The 20,363-nt window shown below is 37.5% G+C and overlaps 1 protein-coding gene across 1 annotated transcript in view; it reads right to left on the reverse strand.

Annotated features, from left to right (window-relative positions):
• TTC39B (Tetratricopeptide repeat protein 39B) overlaps positions 1 to 20,363 on the reverse strand; it is a 138,209-nt gene that overhangs the window by 90,078 nt on the left and 27,768 nt on the right. Inside the window, exon 2 of the mRNA XM_051217258.1 lies at positions 50 to 240. Within this exon, the coding sequence (XP_051064627.1) occupies positions 50 to 240 (191 nt within the window). The remainder of the gene's footprint in view (positions 1 to 49; positions 241 to 20,363) is intronic.

A 20,363-nucleotide genomic window follows, 5' to 3' on the forward strand; every position in this document is an offset into this window, starting at 1 on the left:
AATAAGAGAGAGAGAGACAGTCATTTAATGAAAATAAGATTCCGATTACTTCATGTGTAAACGATTCTTTGCTTCTTCAAATCGATTATTTAAAAATAAATCAATGGTGGTTTTGGCTTCAGCAATTCCCTCCAATAATTTTTCACATGTATCATCGTTAATATTGTTAGTGTTATTATTCATATCTGAATTGTTAAGATTACCGGTCTTTGGTTGATTTTCGTACCACGGTCCAAGATACTGAGATATAAAATTTAGATAAATTCAATTTAACAACAATAACAACAACAACAAAATAACATTCTTATTTATGTTACTAAGGTAATACTAACTTCAAAAGATTGTTAGACTGATCAAAGTATTTATTGTCATTATTGATTAAAATAGTGTGCAAAGATCAGTTCTATTTAAATGAGGCCTTTCATCGTGGAACGAAATTAGCTGATTTAAGTCTGTGACAAAGTAAAAACAAATGATTGGTCACCGAGTAATGACCGCTGTCATGTTTATCAACTCCTTAGTGCTGATAGAGTTCTATATATCGAGTTGTAATATGACCATTAACCTAAATGACCCGACATAGAGGGAATTATGTTGAGATGTAAGGTGGTGGTTGAAGGAAGTAGACATGAAATTTTGATTAACCTAGGTCTAGTTCTCGTTTAAACTCGTTAGCAAGGCGTACCTGTGATCTTGAGGGAACTGATTCTTACCGTGAGATTAAAATTCGCATCTACCAGTTTCATAGCCTGAGATATTACCACTTAGATATTCTGTTCCCGCATAAAATCTTGTAGGATCAAGATATTTACAATTAACAGATTGATGGTTTAGTCATATAGTGCTAATCTAAGTCAATCGATATTTATTGTCATTATGAACTGGTAATTTGTGTACAGAGTTAAAGGAATAATGATTTGACTTGGCTAACCGATTACTACTACAGACATTCAAACAGACGATTTACATTAACGTAAATTCAATAAACCTGTACTTCAGAAATGAATGGCAAATAAATTAATGATGACTTAAACACATGGTAATCATTTCTCTATATTTCTTCCATACGGATATTTTAGTTACCATCTCAATAAAATTGGTTATGACAGTAAACAATCAAATTTTAATTCACTATGAGGAAAAATGAATATTCATAGAATAAACTGACGTAAATTAAACAACAATAACAACAACAACTGACAGTTTAATTCCTCTAACTGATTGTATTCAAAAGTCTAAACCATTGGATACTAATTTTAATAATCTTGAAGGTTAAAAGCTAATCGTCTGAATATCTTAAGTTTAATTATGAATCCTTATTGTCAAGACGTTTCATACAAGGAAAACATAGATACCATGTTTTACCTCTTAGTATTCAGTAGTTATGATGTAATATTAAATCATAATACAATTGTATTCATTAAGAAAAAAGATATATAGACACTTAAATAAGAAGGGGTTTTGTGGATATTTTAGTAATTTTTAATAGTTGAAATCATGAGTCAATTGAAGCTAGATTACCATGAAAAACTTGGAAGTACTGGACAGCCGTTGAAGTTAGACATTAACACCGTTGAATAGCAGCTCACTAGTCTAATGGTTAAGCGCTAACGCGGGAGACAGATAGGTCCTGGGTTTGAATCTCTCGACGTATGATCATGGATGCACACTACTAAGGAGTCCTACACTAGGACGAAATGGCCGTCCATTGTTTCCAGGTTTTTTATGTTGGTCTAGCTTCAATTGATTCATGATCTCAACTATTAAAAAAATATATTTAAATATTGATTATTTTGGAGAATATAATGGTAATGCACATACACACACACACACGCAGAGAACTCCTCAATATACACACATTGAAAACACAATAATTTAAGGTCAACTTAATTGAATATACTAAGTATATTTTGCTATTATTTATAATCATTACAATCATTAGATTATTGAAGATAATGAATGGCATGTTGAAACAAACAGAACATACATATCTACACAAAATTATTGATTTAGTTACAATATTTTATTGATTATTAATATACTCAATAAATAATAGAATAGTTGTGTTTTTTTTGTTTCCTTTGTATTATAGAATTTGGAAACAAAGATCATTTCAAAATAAACGAGTAAAGTTGAATGAAACCGATGGTTTACTTGAATATCTGAACTACTTGTTCCTGTTAATTGATCTAGATATTTCAATCAATGATCTATTTCATTGTGTGTTTGTTTGTTTGTTTCAACAGACTATTATGTCAATTCATTGCATAATCTATTCAGATAAGTTTCGGGAAAAATGTACAATTTTTCATTGTACAGGTTATAAAAGAGCCCAATGAGAGATATTGTGATTCTTGATAATATGCAACGAAAAGAATGTATATTATTTAGATGTCAATTCTTGAATTGTTAATATCTAATTAGTAATCAATCAATATTGAATAGTTGAATTCATGAGTCAATTGAATATAGACCACCATCGAAAACCTAGAAGTATTGGATGGCTGTTTTGTTCTAGTATGTAACTCCTCATTAGTAGGTATTGACGATCTACTTCGCGGGATTCTAACCTAGGACCTATCGGTCTCACACGCGTACGCTTAACCTGTAGACCAATAAGCCAGCACCAATCTACGAAATTGCACCACTGTTTATCATTGTCTTCAGTGAATTACTATATCACAACAGACCTGGTTGAACTCCACTAGTCACAGCTTGTCACTAAAACTCAAGGAAGTACCTCTTGAAGCTAGCCATTGCTGAAGAGTCCCTTATCAGGCTTTCCGTGGTGGTCTAAATTCAAATGAATCATAAATTTAACTATTAAATTACTAAAAACAACTATTCTTAAGATATTCCTGAATCTCTTAGTTACAGTTTCTCATATTCACAGCCAACTCCGCCTGGAGTCCCTCCGGGGCTACTGCCGGTCCCAAGCCCGGATAAAGGAGGAGGGTTGGGCATGGAGTTAGCGTCCCCATCCCGTAGAAAACTAACTCGCTAAAAAAACGCTAACCAGAAAGAATTATTCAAACCTTTTAACCTCTGCCCTGGGAGTCAGAAGGTCTTCATTTAGAAGAACTATGACGCCTCATGATGAAAGACGAATTCCTTCGAAAGTTACGAGGCCGATGCCCCTTCTGACAACCAGAGCGACCATTTATTTAGGTACATGGAATGTTCGTACAATGTGGGACACCGGGAGAGCCTTCCAAATTGCTGCAGAAATGAGAAGATACAACCTAGAGGTACTTGGGATCAGTGAAACACATTGGACGCAAGTTGGACAACAACGACTAACTTCAGGAGAGCTTCTGTTATACTCCGGCCATGAAGAAGAAAATGCCCCACATACACAAGGAGTTGCATTGATGCTGTCCAAACAATCGCGAAATGCGCTTATAGGATGTGAATCTCATGGACCAAGGATCATCAAAGCCTCCTTCAAAACAAAAAAGGAGGGCATTACAATGAATATTATCCAATGCTATGCGCCTACCAACGATTACAATGAAGACGCTAAAGATCAATTCTACGATAGACTGCAGTCAATCGTCGAGAAGTGCCAAACAAAGGACCTGACCATTCTGATGGGAGATTTCAACGCCAAGGTTGGAACGGACAACACTGGATATGAAGACATCATGGGACGACATGGACTGGGAGAAAGAAACGAAAATGGTGAGAGATTTGCAAACCTATGTGCCTTCAATAAACTGGTCATAGGTGGCACCATATTCCCACATAAACGCATTCACTAAACCACATGGACTTCACCGGATCACACCATGCAAAACCAAATCGACCATATTTGCATCAACAAAACGTTCAGGAGGACTATAGAGGACGTGAGAATCAAGAGAGGAGCTGATATAGCATCAGATCATCCCTTGCTGGTCGCCAAGATGAAATTGAAACTCAAGAAGCACTGGAAAATGGGGCGGACAATATCACAAAAGTTCAATACGGCCTTTCTTCAGGATACTAACAAACTCAACAAATTCAAGATAGTCCTCAGCAACAAGTTCCAGGCCTTTCATGATCTACTCAATGGGGAAGGAACTACTGTGGAGAGCAACTGGAAGGGGATCAAAGAGGCAATCACTTCAACATGTCATGAGGTCCTAGGTCACAAGAAGCATCATCACAAGGAATGGATCACTGTTGATACACTGGATAAGATTCAAGAAAGAAGGAACAAGAAGGCAGCAATCAATACCAGTCGAACAAGAGCAGAAAAAGCCAAAGCACAAGCTGAATACACAGAAGTAAGCAAACAAGTGAAGAGGAGTATCAGAATCGACAAACGTAAATATGTGGAAGATTTAGCAACAACGGCGGAAAAGGCTGCAAGAGAAGGGAACATGAGACAACTGTATGACATAACAAAGAAACTCTCTGGAAATCGTCGCAAACCAGAACGACCAGTGAAAAGCAAGGAAGGCGAGGTAATCACCAACATTGAAGAGCAACAAAACAGGTGGGTAGAACACTTCAAAGAACTCTTGAATCGACCAGCTCCACTGAACCCACCCAACATCGAAGCAGCACCCACGGACCTCTCAATCAACGTTGGCCCACCAACAATTGAAGAAATCAGCACGGCCATCAGACAAATCAAGAGTGGCAAAGTGCAGGACCAGACAACATTCCAGCAGAGGCACTAAAAGCAGACGCAGCATTAACTGCAAGGATACTCCACATTCTCTTCAATAAGATTTAGGATGAGGAACAGGTACCAAAAGACTGGAAAGAAGGACTTCTGATCAAAATACCGAAGAAAGGCGATCTCAGCAACTGTGATAACTACAGATGCATCAATCTTCTCTCAATACCGGGAAAAGTCTTCAACGGGGTATTGCTAAACAGAATAAAGGACTCCGTAGACGCCCAACTTCGTGACCAACAGGCAGGATTCCGTAAGGATAGATCATGTACAGACCAAATCGCAACTCTACGGATCATTGTGGAACAATCAATTGAATGGAATTCATCACTCTACATCAACTTCATTGACTACGAAAAGGCATTTGATAGCGTAGACAGGACAACACTATGGAAGCTTCTTCGACACTACGGCGTGCCTCAAAAGATAGTCAATATCATACAGAGTTCATATGATGGATTACACTGCGAAATCGCACATGGAGGACAGTTGACAAAGTCGTTCGAAGTGAAGACCGGTGTTAGACAAGGTTGCTTACTCTCATCCTTTCTCTTTCTCCTGGTGATTGACTGGATCATGAAGACGTCAACATCTGAAGGAAAGCACGGGATACAATGGACATCTAGGATGCAGTTGGACGATCTGAACTTCGCAGATGATCTGGTCCTTCTATCCCAAACGCAATAACAAATGCAGGAGAAGACGAACAGTGTAGCAGCAGCCTCAGCAGCAGTAGGTCTCAATATACACAAAGGGAAGAGCAAGGTTCTCCGATACAACACAGCATGCACCAATCCAATCACAATTGACGGAGAAGATTTGGAAGATGTAAAAACCTTTACATATTTGGGCAGCATCATTGATGAACATGGTGGGTCTGATGCAGATATGAAAACGCGGATCGGTAAAGCAAGAGCAGCATATTTACAACTGAAGAACATCTGGAACTCAAAACAACTGTCAACCAACAACAAGGTCAAAATTTTCAATACAAATGTCAAGACAGTTCTACTGTATAGGGCAGAAACCTGGGGAACTATGAAAGCCATCATCCAGAAGATACAAGTGTTTATTAACAGTTGTCTACGCAAAATACTTCAGATCCGTTGGCCGGACACTATTAGCAACAACGTACTGTGGGAGAGAACAAACCAGAGTTCAGCGGAGGAAGAAATCAGGAAGAAGCGTTTGAAGTGTATAGGACACACATTGAGGAAAGCACCCAACTGAGTCACAAGACAAGCCCTCACATTTAATCCTCAAAGCCAAAGGAAAGGTGGAAGACCAAAGAACACATTACGCCAGGAAATGGAAGTAGACATGAAAAAGATGAACAAGAATTGGATGGAATTAGAAAAGGAGGCCGAGGACAGAGTGGGTTGGAGAATGCTGGTCAGCGGCCTATACTCCATTGGGAGTAACAGGCGTAAGTAAGTAATATTCACAGCCACCTTTTTAGCTTGATCTTATATAAATATTATGCCCTATTTTCTGATATGATGTAGTATGTTTGACTGGTATAATATATATACTAAATATGTTTGAAATAAGTGATTTGTAATAATAAAAGTTGGTATTCATGTTCTCAACTTCAACTGGAAGAAGGGTTAAAAGAACAAAAGACCAATAATGATTCTAGGCTATTCATAACGATTGAATGTCATTGGTTCGGCATTGTACTAACATTGTATAAGTTATATTTTGATTGGTCAATAAATCATATGATATTAAACTGATCTAAAAGATTCACTTGGCATTGTTTGGCTTGTATCTTCCCATTGAGGTTTAAGACTGCAATTGATCAGTATGTTATTGGCATATGTGCATACTATGCGTATGCCTCGATATTACCTTAATTCACAAGCTATTTGTAAGCAACGATGGATAGTGGCTAGCAGTGGAATCCAAAACGCGCGTTTCGTCCTATTTGGGACTCGTCAGCTGGAGGTGCCTGCGTCTCAGAGTTGATGTTCACTCTGAGACTCAAACCGAGTACCATTCGCTTCAAACGCAATCACACATATGCCAATAACAGACTGATTAATTGCAGTCTTAAACCTCAATGGGAAGATACAAGCCAAACAATAACAAAGTGAATTTAAATTCACTCCATTGCGCAAGCAAGTGGCTATCAGGACTCAGTAGCTGAGTGGATAACGCGATGGCGTTTAAAGAGAACAGTACTGGGTTTGAATCTCAAAGTGAACATCAACTCTGAGATGCAGGTACATCTAGATGACGAGTCCTAAATAGAACGAAACGCGTGTCCTGGATTCCACTGCTAACCATTATCCATCATTGCTTACAAAAAAAACGATCTAAAAGATATTACAGTTTTATTAGAGTAGTTTAATAAGAAAACACGTTGTATATATATATATATATATATATATATATATATATATATATATATATATATATATTCAAAGAATCTTATGATTTCAACAATATGACTTCATAGATTTGAATTATTCTTCTTGTCTATAACAGATATATTAAAGAATATACATTGATAGATGCTTGTTTTTGATCAATGCTTCATTATTATGTATTATCAATTATGAAATTGTAATTACATAGTCATCAAACATAAGATAATAAAGATTACAATCACGAGTGTAAATTTTCTTGTGTAGAAATTGTCTAACGTGAAATGATTATCATGTTAGAAGGACATGGTAGAATGTTTACTGTTAAATTAGCCACTATTAGAGTTCAATGATAATGGAAGTAAGTAAGTGAGATACCATCTAGGACAGTCATTAATGGTTGTACTATAACTTAGATTCATAGAAATACCTAAATGGTAATGTAATTAATAAGAAAGTCGTAAGCTCAATATTACACAGAGATTTGGGTGAAAACTGTTAAGGAATGCCAGCCTTGATAAACAATTCAGATGATTTCAAAGGTATTTTTTGATAAGTTTTAACCCGGAAAATAATGTACATAGAAGATATGAATTATGACTAGCTGTGGAATCTAGGATCCGGGTGTTATCCTATTCGGAACATCTTATTTCAGTGTACTTACATACTAAAGCTGATATTCACTTGGGGACTAGAACTTAATGCCTTTCACTTCAAGCTCTAACGCGTTATCCACTTAGCTACTAAGTCGGGATAAGCCAATAGTTTATGCAGTTATGCGGATTTTTTTATTCATTTTTATTAGTTGTTTCAATCTGTACATTGACTATTTAGGACCTTAATAAATCAGTTTATTTTTGGCATATAAGAATTCTGTATAGTTTACTTGGATATATCCATTTTTATTTAAGTTTACTTCCTTAGGCCTGTTACTCTTCGTGGAGGAGAATAGGCCATTCAACAGCACTCTCCATTCAACACTGTCCTAGACAATCCTTTCCAGTTGCTATTCATCCTTCTCATGTCTCCTCACAATTACCTGAGCACTATGTTCTTTTACCTTCCTCTTTTCCGTCTCCCTTCTGCATTCCACTTCAGGGCTTGCCTCATCATCCACTTCCATGATTTCCTCAATATGTGTCATATCCACTTCAAACGTCTTTTGCTAATTTACTCTTCAACTGGAAGTTGGTTTGTTCTCTTCCACAATAGTCTCTTGCTGATGGTATCCAGTCAATGAATATTCAGTATATTGTGTGGACAACTATTTATAAACACTTTTGCCGTTTTGATGATACTTGTGGTAGTTCTCCACGTTTCCTCTCCGTACAACAGCACAGTCTTCACGTTCGTATTGAAGATTCTCACCTTGATATTGGTTGACAGACATTTGTTTTGAGTTCGATATGTTCTTCAATTAAAGGAATGCGGCTGTTTTTGCCAATCTTCACCTTTATGTCTTTATCAGATTCTCCTTGTTTATCGATGATGCTTCCCAGGTAGATGAAAGATTTCACCTCTTCCAAAATTTCCCGATCAAGTGTTCTCCGTTTTGTATTTTCATTGTTTAAGTGAAGAATCTTTATTATTATCTTTATTTTTTACATGATATGCATTTCAATACTAATCGTGGTGTGTGCTACTGATATCGGCAGATATAAGTAGTATGTGAAATGTCTAGTGGCAGAAGGTTTAGCAGATCAAAGAAAAGAGAAAGTTAACAGTGAATGATTGATGGTGAAGCAACGAAACAATTAAGTCTAAGACGATTGATCGACATTTTGCAAATGAATTATTTCTCAGATCTTACAAAGAAATTCTGTTATTTGTGTTCTCGTTCGCTACATAACTAAAAAAACCTATTCGAACACCGATACCTTTCTCTGGAAGACAATAGTAAGCGAACGACTTAGATAGATTCAATCTTTTTTCTAGAAAATAGTCAATAGTATACAATTTCAACGGAAATGTACTGAATATATTCATGTAGTGATCGGAACCCCTGCCATTAAAACGTTATGCAGCTTCATATTATGTCATAGTCAAATTAGACTTTATGATCAATCAATTGGCTTGTCATGATTCGAATTCATTAAAGAATAACAAACTGAATTCAATAAGTCTCTCAAGAAGAAGGAATATATACAGTAAGAAGGATAAACGTAATAACTTTCCTATTTGCACACTATCAATATGTTCCTCCACTGTATTCTACTTCTCTCTCCCTCACTAATAGTCTTGCTGAATATATATATATATATATATATATATATATATATATATATATATATAAATTACCGGATGTAAATAATCTTACGTCAGTAGAGAATTTCAATTTATAATAAGCAAACATAATAAACATAAATTTCACATTTATGCTGTAGATAATTGGATACAAGTAGAGTTTTATAAAGTTAGCTAAATTTTTTAGATATGTCTATTATTAGTTGAATTCATGAATCGATTAAAGCTAAACTGTTATGGAAAACCTGGAAGTAATGAATGGCCATTTCGTCCTAGTATGGGGTGTTTTAGTGTGTGTGTTATCCACAAGGTCCTGGGTTCGAATCCCGCAGGTGGGATTGTGGATGTGCACTGATGAAGAGTCCGATAGTAAAACGAAACGGTCGTTCAGTACTTTCACACTTTCCATAGTTGTCTAGCTTTAATTGATTTATGAATTCGACTATTAAATTACAATAAATCTTCACAAACGCTATGTTAAAAAGGAAAATCATCTAACATATAATATAGTGATTTCAAGGAGATTATTATGATACGGTAGGGATGGGGTATGTGCTACTTATATCGACAGAAGTAACATATAACGCTAGTCAGGAATAGAATATCTGGCAGCAGAAGGTTAAGAAAATTGAGAAGGGAAGAACGGGAATAAAAAGCACTTAGTATGGAAATACATGAACAATGAAGTAACTCTACAATTTTGTACTACAAATAATCGGTTATCGTCACTTGTGTTCTTCTTCACTACATAGATACATTGGTGTGGGTTACTTATATTCACATAAGTAGTATATAACAGTGGTTAGGCATAGAATGTATTTCAATAGAAGATCGATAAGGAAAGAACGTGAACAGAATGCAATTTTTGCGAAAATGAATAAACAATGAAAGCTGAGACAATGGGCTGATATTTTCAATAGGAACAGTCAAGTTTAAGACAATGGATTGATATTTTGCAAATTAACTATTTACTACATGGCTCTCAGATTTTATTGAGATGCTCTGTAATTTCTTGTTCAAATACATTCGATTGCCCCCCCCCCACTCGTGTTCTTCATCAGTATACAGATACTACTTAGTTACATTGAATGTGAGTTTATATAGTGAAAAACGTTTAGATTTGAAATGAAACACAACATAGGCTTGATGTAACTCTAAACCCTTCTTTTGATTATATAATTCTTTCAATTGTTTGAAAAAGATGGTCAAAGAAATATGTTCAACTGAGCAGTTTGTAACATTCATCAATGGTGGAATTTCCAGCCAGAAACCCACTCCAGTATTACTTGCCACAATAAAGTGATCAGAAACGTGCTAAATAGGGACAAATAACAATACTTACTTACTTACTTACATACGCCTGTTACTCCTCGTGAAGGAGCATAGGCCAATGTTTTGAAGAAATAAGTGAAGGAAAACTTCGTGATTAATGAGTACGTTAAACTGTACCGTTTTGAATAAAAAGACAAAACAGATATCATTCAAAACCACTTTTTATGAACAACACAAAAAAGCTACAGCATGATTGACACTGGATATTATTTGGATTCATATCTGACAATGTATAGATCAGTTGAGTTACACAACTTCTAGGATCCCCCTCTAAAGAGCCGTGATGAACAGGTGACTTGTAAGCTTATATAATTTTTCTTTCTTCCCTGACCTCATATCATGAACTGAATGCCCATTTGATTTCGTGTTCATCTCCAGTGTCAGTATATAATGCACAATATGGAAGCCGCTAAGCCAGATTGAGTGAAACATGACCAAAGTGTTTTAAGACAGCAGAATTATAATCTTCAATGATAAAGGTCCCAGAAAAACATTCGAGCTAGGAGATAGTTGTTCAATTGTTCAATTCATTTTATCCTCTATACACTAAACGTTAATTTAACTCACTAATCATCCTGTCTTCATAGATATCTGATTGAGATTATACAGTGATAACCTTATAAGTTTGAGTTCCAAATTCTTAACTACTATTATAAACTGGATGTTGCTATATCTAACTAAACTCCCATATATATATTTTGAAATGAATTTTGAGACCACAATACTTACAAAATACATCAATATCATTTGTTATTTATGTTTTAACTCTTTTTAAAATTTGATAAACGTCTAATATCTTCCATTTTACTCTTGTTATCCAGATTGTTAATGATATTATTTCATCTTTTTATTCAACATGTTTTCATCAAAGTTTACATACGATGAAGGTAACTTAACTCATAGTCTTTTATAGGTTCCATGTCATTTACGTAATTTATCTCTGACCTTTATTTATTGTAACCGTAAGATAGATAACTAAGTTAGTGTAAACATAGATGAGTTCATAAAATAATTACTCTCTAATATTATTTGGTATGTAGGTAAACATGGAATCTTATCAGAATGGGTTTTGTGGAGAGTTTTAGAAATTTCACAGGTTGAAATCATGAGTCGATTGAAGCTAGACCACCGTGGAAAACCTGGAAGCACTGGACGGCCGTTTCGTCCTAGTATGGGACTCCTCAACAGTGCGCATCCATGATCCCGCACCCAGCGGGATTCGAACTCAGGACTTTCTGGCTTCGCGCGCGAGCACTTAACCACTAGACCACTGAGCCGACATTCAACGTGAATGCGTACTGCTGAAGTCTCATACTAGAGGGAAAAAATGACCGTCCATTGATTCCAGGTTTTCCATAGTGGTCTAGCTTTAATTAACTCATGAATTTAACCATAAAATACACTGAAGACAATTTAATTAAAAGAAAATTCGTTATAACGCTTAGAGTTTCCTTTGTCTACATATATGGAACGTTAATTTACTTTAGACAAATATCTACATTAGATTCCTTTCCAGTGTCTATTCTACAGGAGTTCAACACAACTTAAATCAAAAACATTTGATTAGCCTAACTATAATGTAAATATATTTCCACATCAAAAACTGACAACAATCGGATACCATCTAACAACAACCAATCATAGTAATAATAAGGATAGGAGAATATATAACTCATCTAATTCCTATCAGCTATTGAAATTACTACAATCTTGTTATGTCCCGATAAGCATAATGAATGGGAACTTTTGGGATCCATTTATGGACCAATACTAAACGTATATTTCTATTGTATAATTATTAAGTAACTAAACTATTCATATTCATGTCCCTCTTATTATGAACTTTATTTGGACCTATACGATTTACCATTCTTGAGTTATACTTAGTTTATCAATCACTATCTCCCACATTCACATCCACTTTGGGCTAGATTTTGTACAAATGTCATTTCCTATTTTATGGTACGATACGGTCTGTCTGGTTGGGATATAAACTCAGTATATTTGAAACACAGGATTGCAGAGCCTAAGACTGGTGTTCTGGACTTAACTGGTTCAACTAGGCAAGAAGCAGGACCATTAAGGACTCTAGACTGCTCGTACGTGTTTAATGCGTCATTGGTTCGATTGATAACTCACTGCTCTATAATTGGAGGTATCATTACATTTTACATTAACAGGGTACACAGGCCACAAGTTATAATAAATCTTCACAAAATCCTTTCTGATACCTATCAAACTATCTACGATTGTAACTAAGCCAACAACCTAATCATTATCATCCTTACTCATACATCATTATTTAAGAAAATGGCATAGTTACACATAATGACGATCTTTTTTTCTGATGAGAAATGTTTATACGTAATTGAAGGGTTAAAAAAATATGATATGATGTGAGATGTTTTTTTTACTGGTAATAAATCTACTATAAAAGAAAAGTTCATTTTATTTTGGTGAAATTAATCAAAAAAACCAATAAGGTAGGGGGGTAAGGGTGAGAAATGATTAAGTCAATAATGAAGTACCCATATACAATCTTATTTACTATAAAGAATATGATGATACTTTATAGTCTGAGACTATTGTGACCTGTTATATTTATATTCTTAAGTTAATATATCCATAATAAATAAAAAAAACAATTCATCATAAATAGATTAGAACTAATAGTAATGTACATTAGTTTAATTCATTACATTTGTCTCCATTACAGTATGTGCACATTATTTAAATCATATCAAATAATTAAAACTTATGGTATGATCAATGAGAATATAAACGATTCAGTGCTCGAAATGAAACCTGAAGATACTTGGGTTCGATTGATAATGAGGTTGTATAAGACTAAATGCTGTGGTACAGACAAGGGTGGAGAGAGTCAGCTTTCATTCTCCTAATGCTCTCACATAGTCACGTGTATACAACCACTGATATGGAAATCCTGCTGACTGCCTTCTCGTGTTACCGGTGCTGTTTACGAAATCGAAAGGAAGAAAAGAGAATGTTCGGTGCTTTAACCTAGTTAGTGAATATGAAGGATCCACCTAAGGGAGTTGGAAAACTCAGCTTACAAACCAGGGGTGAACATGATCTCCAGGATCGTGAAGAAACAAATGGCGTATGAACCAACCATTGGTCACAGGTTACCATAGGACTGTTTCTCCTAACGTTGCTCCACCACCTTGTGGATTAGACCTTTAGGTCGAAGGCTCGGGGAGTGCGCCCCTAAGAAAACCACCTGCTTCGGTCTGGACATTTGGGCAATATCACAGCCCACACACAAATCTAGTGACTTGTGTGGTGCATATGTATTCAGTGTCCCTTTTTACCAATATTTGTGTTCAAATAAATAAATAAAACGACTAAAGAGTTCCATGCTAGGAGAAAATAGAAGTTCAGTACTGCCTAGTTTTCAATGATTATTCAACTAGGGTCAGTTTTGCAATACCAACTATGGAACTTAACCATTTCTGTAAATATCTACAGTTAATACAAGGAATATACTTAAAAAAGAGCACAACATCGTTTAAAGTTTTCATCTGTAGATAAAGATATTCTCATGTAAGCCAATAAGTAAACATGACACGACAGTGCTAATGAGAAAAACCAGTGTAATTATGAACTGAATTCATTCCCATAATCTTCTGTAAAACTATTTCTTTGATAGACACTATTTCTCATTAAGGTTGACAGTAGGAAAACATCAATGAAATATTTTAAGTTATTGTGTTTCATAACTTTATCAGTATATTTATCGATTCTAAATCTGGTCTTTATTCTAACCTCTCACACACTTACTTACTTAATTACACTTGTTACTCCTTGTGAAGAAGCACAGGCCATTCAACACTGTCCTAGACAATCCTTCCCAGTTGCTATTCATCCTTCTCATGTCTCCTCACAATTACCTGAGCACTATGTTCTTTTACCTTCCTCTTTTCCGTCTCCCTTCTGCATTCCACTTCAGGGCTTGCCTCATCATCCACTTCCATGATTTCCTCAATATGTGTCATATCCACTTCAAACGTCTTTTGCTAATTTACTCTTCAACTGGAAGTTGGTTTGTTCATATTCTCCTTGTTTATCGATGATGCTTTCCAGGTAGATGAAAGATTTCACATCCTACAGAGCTTCTTCATTAAGTATGATTGGTTCGATAACCGACCACTTACTTAGTTAATAATCTCACTATCTTAGGATACTGGTTTAAAGATATATGTTATCAAATTTTGGCAATTTACGCATGTACTATGCCTTGATAGAGCAAGCCCTGCGGATTTATCGAGCGGTCGACTAGATAGATATTTAGATAAATAAATAGATAGACATTTGCCTGTTACACAGATGGTGTAACTTGGCAAATTTGAACGGTTATTTTCGCATTCATTCCGTCTACCCACCAATGTTGATGACTGATCCTGAAGTTGATTTGTACGCAAACTTCAGTATTTACATTCAAACTGCCTCCAAAAAATTAACTTTTCAACTTAGTTCATGCCATTTTAGATCACTTAGATTAATGTTCACAATGAAACTTGATCAGTAGAATCCAATCATCACGAAAGAACTAAACAAGGACAACTATTATCATTACTCAGTCAGTCAGTCAGTAACAACGTAGAACTTAGTATGTACGTACATCAGTTCGAGTTGCCATACCACATTAGCACAGAGATGCAGTGGTCGATTCAAATCCCGTAGTGGTAGAGGTAGCAAGAGTATAAGCAGTAATCGGGAGGATTAGGGTTTGGAGATGTTATTTAACGAGTATAATCCAGTGAAATAAATTTGGAAAGAGGAAAAAAAAGGGGCATGAAGAATTCAGATAATTAGAATTTGGGAGAACATAGAAAGTGGATGCACCTGCGCCATTGCAAGCGATTTTGAGCCATGTCATTCAGGGTCTCTAACCATCGGTTGCTATCATCTCGCGGTCCCCAACCAGGTAGTCTACACCTACCAACATGACTCAATCCACTTGTCAGTGACTTCATGGATTTGTGCCATGTTTTGGTCTGGCCGCCCCTAGCTTTCTTCCAACCTACTCCTATACCACTGAATATAGCACGTCGAGGTAGTCGGTGGTTGGGCATACGTAACACGTGTCCCAGCCATCTCAACTGATGAAGTTTCACTACGTCATCAATCGATTTGCCATCCTTACCTAGTACCCGTTTCCTAACAGCTGCGTTACTTACTCGGTGGTCCCAGGATATACGAGCAATATTTCGAAGACACCTATGATCAAATACTAGTAACCTACGAATATCCTCTACTCTTACCGGCCATGTTTCACAGCCATAAAGTAGGACGGAACGAACTGCTGCGCAGTAAACACGTCCTTTGGTTGGTAGACGGATATCTCGCCTACGCCATAAATGACGCAAGTTGGCAAAAGCTAATCGAGCCTTCTGTATCCGTGCTGAGATTTCGTCACACAGACCACAAGGGCTGATGAGACTTCCAAGATAAGTGATGCGATCGACACGCTCAATTGCTTCACTCCCTATCATTAGTTCGGGTGTCGATGCAACCCAATCCCGAAGCAACATTTTGCATTTCGAGGGAGAGAATCACATCTCGAACATGCTTGCATTGTTGCTTAGAGTGGTCAGAAGACTCTGCATTTTGTAAGCGTCTTCGCCAAATAAAACTGTGTCATCAGCATATTCTAAGTCAACAAGTGAACCTCCCGGTAGAAGTTCAACCCCTGGAAATTTAGATGAGGAGAGTGTTATCTCTAAAAGTACGTCGACCACAAAGTTGAACAAGAATGGGGAGAGTGGACAGCCCTGACGAACATCACTTGAGGTAATCAATTCTGATGACAGTTCGCCATAAGCTCTCACTCTACCAGATGTGTTCGAGTAGAGAGCCTTTATAAGGTTAATGTACTTCTTTGGTACTCCTTTCAGTGACAAACACTGCCACAAAACCTCACGAACAACAGGGTCGAATGCCGCCTTAAGATCGAGAAATACTACCATTGTGGGGCGTCTGAATGTGTGTCTGTGTTCTAGAACCTGACGTAGTGTGAATATCTGATCTATACAACCACGTCCAGGTCGAAAACCGGCCTGGTTTTCTCTAGTTTGCTCTTCACGAGCTTTGATAAGGCGTCGAAGTATTATTGAAGCTAATATTTTAGACACTATATTAGTCAAACTGATTCCTCTGTGATTGTCACAAGAGGACTTTTGTCCTTTCTTATAAACTGGTACAATCAGTGATTGAGACCAGTCAGATGGGATTACGTCCAGTTCCCAAATTCTACCTAAGACCTCGGTTAATCTCATTGCTAATACTGGACCACCATCCTTAAAAATCTCAGGAGTAAACCTGTCAGGGCCTGCTGCTCTCCCTCGTTTCAGATTTCCTATGGCTTTTTCAACTTCATAAAGAGACGGAGGACTTACATTGACTTGCCACTCAGGTTGACTGGAGATCGTGGGAAACCGAAGTGTGGCTGAAGGCCAGTTGAACTGATCCCTAAAGTGTTCTGCCCATCGATCCAATCTCCTGGATTGAGAATGAATAATATGTCCATCTTTCTCTGCGATTGTTTCGCTAACAGTCGGGTTCCTAATTCCGGTTTCCTTAACGAGTCTAAACAATTGTCTGCTATTACCTATTGCCGTTGCCTTCTCCATCTCTCTTGCTTTCGCTACCCACCACTGTTTGCGATCATTGCGTAGACTTCTTGTCAGTTTGCGCTTAAGCTGACTCCGCTCTTCACTATGTTCAGAGCCAGGTGGAATGAGTTTCCCAGCATCTATCAGTGCGATAGATTCTGCTGAGATCCAGTGTTGCTCCCTAACCTTCTGGTTTACCTTACTAACAGATATCACTGCTGTTTCCACAGCTTTTCGGATATCATTCCATGCTGCCTCGGGGTGGGCATCACATACATGGCTGCCTAACTGTTTTCCTAGTTGTTCCTGAAATATACTCTTAGCTTGACTATCATTAAGTAGGCCCCTAAGAGGTTTCCTTGCAGCGTTTTCCTACGTCCAGTAAGACGCAAGCAAATACGCGCTCGTACTAAAGCATGATCTGAATCTAGGCATGTGCTCCAGAATGAGCGACAGTCTTCTATCGAGCCCTCCATCGGTGGCTGATAGCGATGTGATCTATTTGGGTCCAACGCTGTGACGAATTAGGGGGTCTCCATGTTAAAAGATGTTTTTCCTTATGCTTAAAGTTAGTATTTGCAAGGAACAGGCGGTTATCTGAGCATAGCTGCAACAGACGGTCGCCGTTATCTGTTCTTTGAGCCACGACACCATAAGATCCACCTAGGTGTCTTTCCCTATTGCTCAGTTTACCTACTTGAGCATTTAAGTCACCGGCCACTATTACTACATCCGAGCGCTTAGCTTTTCGGAGAAGGTCCGAAAGCTTTCTGTAAAACTCATCTTTTACATCATCTGAGCTGCAGTCAGTGGGAGAATAGGCAGAGACGACGAAGAGGCAACGACGAGTGTCCCTATCTTTCCGGATTCTTACTGTTCCGTTTAGTCGGACAGCGCACAAACGACTGTCTACTGGGATCCACTCTAAGAGAGCTAGTTCTGCCCTAGGACTCAATGCTATACCTACGCCGGCGAGGCCACGGGAAGCAGAATCAGGGCTTCCAGATACACGAAGCGTAAATCGAGTCGGTTCTTTATTTTGGCATGGTGAGGTCAAATGAATGATGCTACTTGGATCCTGTATGCGCGTTTCGGAGACGCAACACACATCGATGGCGTAAGATTCTAAAGTCCTAGCTAAGGAAGCCTGCTGTCCTATTTGGCACAGTGTTCGGACGTTAAAAGCTCCTACGTGTAGTTTAGAGCGTGGTTTCAGGAGACCAGGAATAGCGTTCCACGTACTCGAATCGTTTGCCCTATCGGTGCGAGGTGATAAAGAGTCGTGAGGAGGGTTAGTCATGGAGATAAGAGAGGTATTAGGTGTAGGAAGGATTTGAATGTGACCAACTTGGTCTCGTGTGCTGTTACGGGTATGAGGGCTGATGTCACTTCCCGGCTGCCCACACCGTGGAAGGGTATTTCTTGAGGAACCTGAAAAGGAAATTGGATTAGTGTTGGTCTTAACGACCTGGGAGCGTGACCGCAGAGCCCAAGGGACAACTGCTTGAGGCCGGTCGCGCACGGCCTTTTTGTAGAAGGTTTTTGACGTGTTAGCTCCGTTCTTCAGATGGCCTTACCGCCGGAGACGGAAATCCGTGAGGTAAGGTGAGGTGTGACATTTTTAGGGTCGACCTTTTCTAACCCCACCCCTCCTTGTGGGAAGGCAGCATCGCTGTCATGCTGATTGTCCGAAGAAAACACCTTACTGCTGTCACACCTCTGTACAGTCAGCAGTACGACTTCGCCCTCAGACTTTGAGTTGCTGCTTTTAGTCTTACCGTTCACCAATCGACCTGCCTGGCATGGTAGAACCTACAGGAACATATGTTCCAGCCAATATAGCTCGGATGGGTCATCACGATAGGCAAGCCCGACCACCACGTCAAGGTAGCAGCTTCGGTCGGGTATCATTACTCAGATATAAATCAATTGTAAACACCTTCTACTTTTAATACTAACTGAGATGATTCATTCAAGAAATTCCATTCTATGTTTAATACATCCCAATAGTTATTAAATGACATTGGTCGATAGCATTCAATCTGTATTAAGAAGGACTTGACACACATGACATTGATCAACACCCAGTGATCAATCAATTGTGATTACATTTCAGTCCTACAGGAGGTCGGTGGTGGCCGAGATAGCTCAGTGGTAACGTCTCTGATTGTGAAACTGGGTGACACGGGATCAAATCTGTCAAGGAGCACCAGTTCCCTCGAGATTATAGGTACACTTTACTGACGAATGCCAAGTAGCACGAAACCCGTGTCCAGAGTTTCCTGTTGACTAGCTCCAACCACCATCTTGTCTCAACATAGTGCACACAATGTCGAATCACCTAGACTAGTGGTCACATTGCAACTTGGTCGATAGCATTCAATCTGCATTAAAAAGGACTTAACACACATGACATTGATCAATCAATTGTGAATAAATGACATTGTATAAATTAGTTTACCTTTTAAAAGTTATCAAAGGCTTAAATCATCCAACTTATAATAAGAATAATATTTACTCGCCTTAAGCACAATTATGGAGCTAAACATTTTTCCAATATATATATATAATCACTGTCTAATAATTGATTATATCCTACAAGCACTAATATTTACAATATGAACTTCAGATCACTGTTGGAAACAAATCATATGAGTTGTTCACGTGATAAACACACAGTGAGACATTTATCCTTTACTGATATTAACATAGTAATTATAAATAATGAGATCAATCAATGGAAATTAAATATGTCCTCTATAAGTATAACTTCAATTGAACAACAACAGCAAACAAAAAAAAGAATATAGAGAACAATTGTATCTAAATTTTTTATGATAATTGACTTTCCCACTTATGGATGATCATTAAATAGCTCAATGGATTGATCTTTTTCTAAACATATTCATAGTAGGCAGAGTACCGTATTGAATAATTGTTAATATACTAATAGACATATTTGGCATTTTGCCAAACTACATCACGTATGGTGAAGGCGAGATATCCATATATCAATTAAAAAACGAGTATACTGCGCGGCAGTTTGTTCTGTTCTACTTGACGGATGCAAAATGTGGTCATTAAGAGTAGAATGATACACGTTAGTTACTAGTATTT

The sequence above is a fragment of the Schistosoma haematobium genome, chromosome 5 (assembly GCF_000699445.3).
Source record: "Schistosoma haematobium chromosome 5, whole genome shotgun sequence".
In the NCBI taxonomy this organism is placed as follows: Eukaryota; Metazoa; Platyhelminthes; class Trematoda; order Strigeidida; family Schistosomatidae; genus Schistosoma; species Schistosoma haematobium.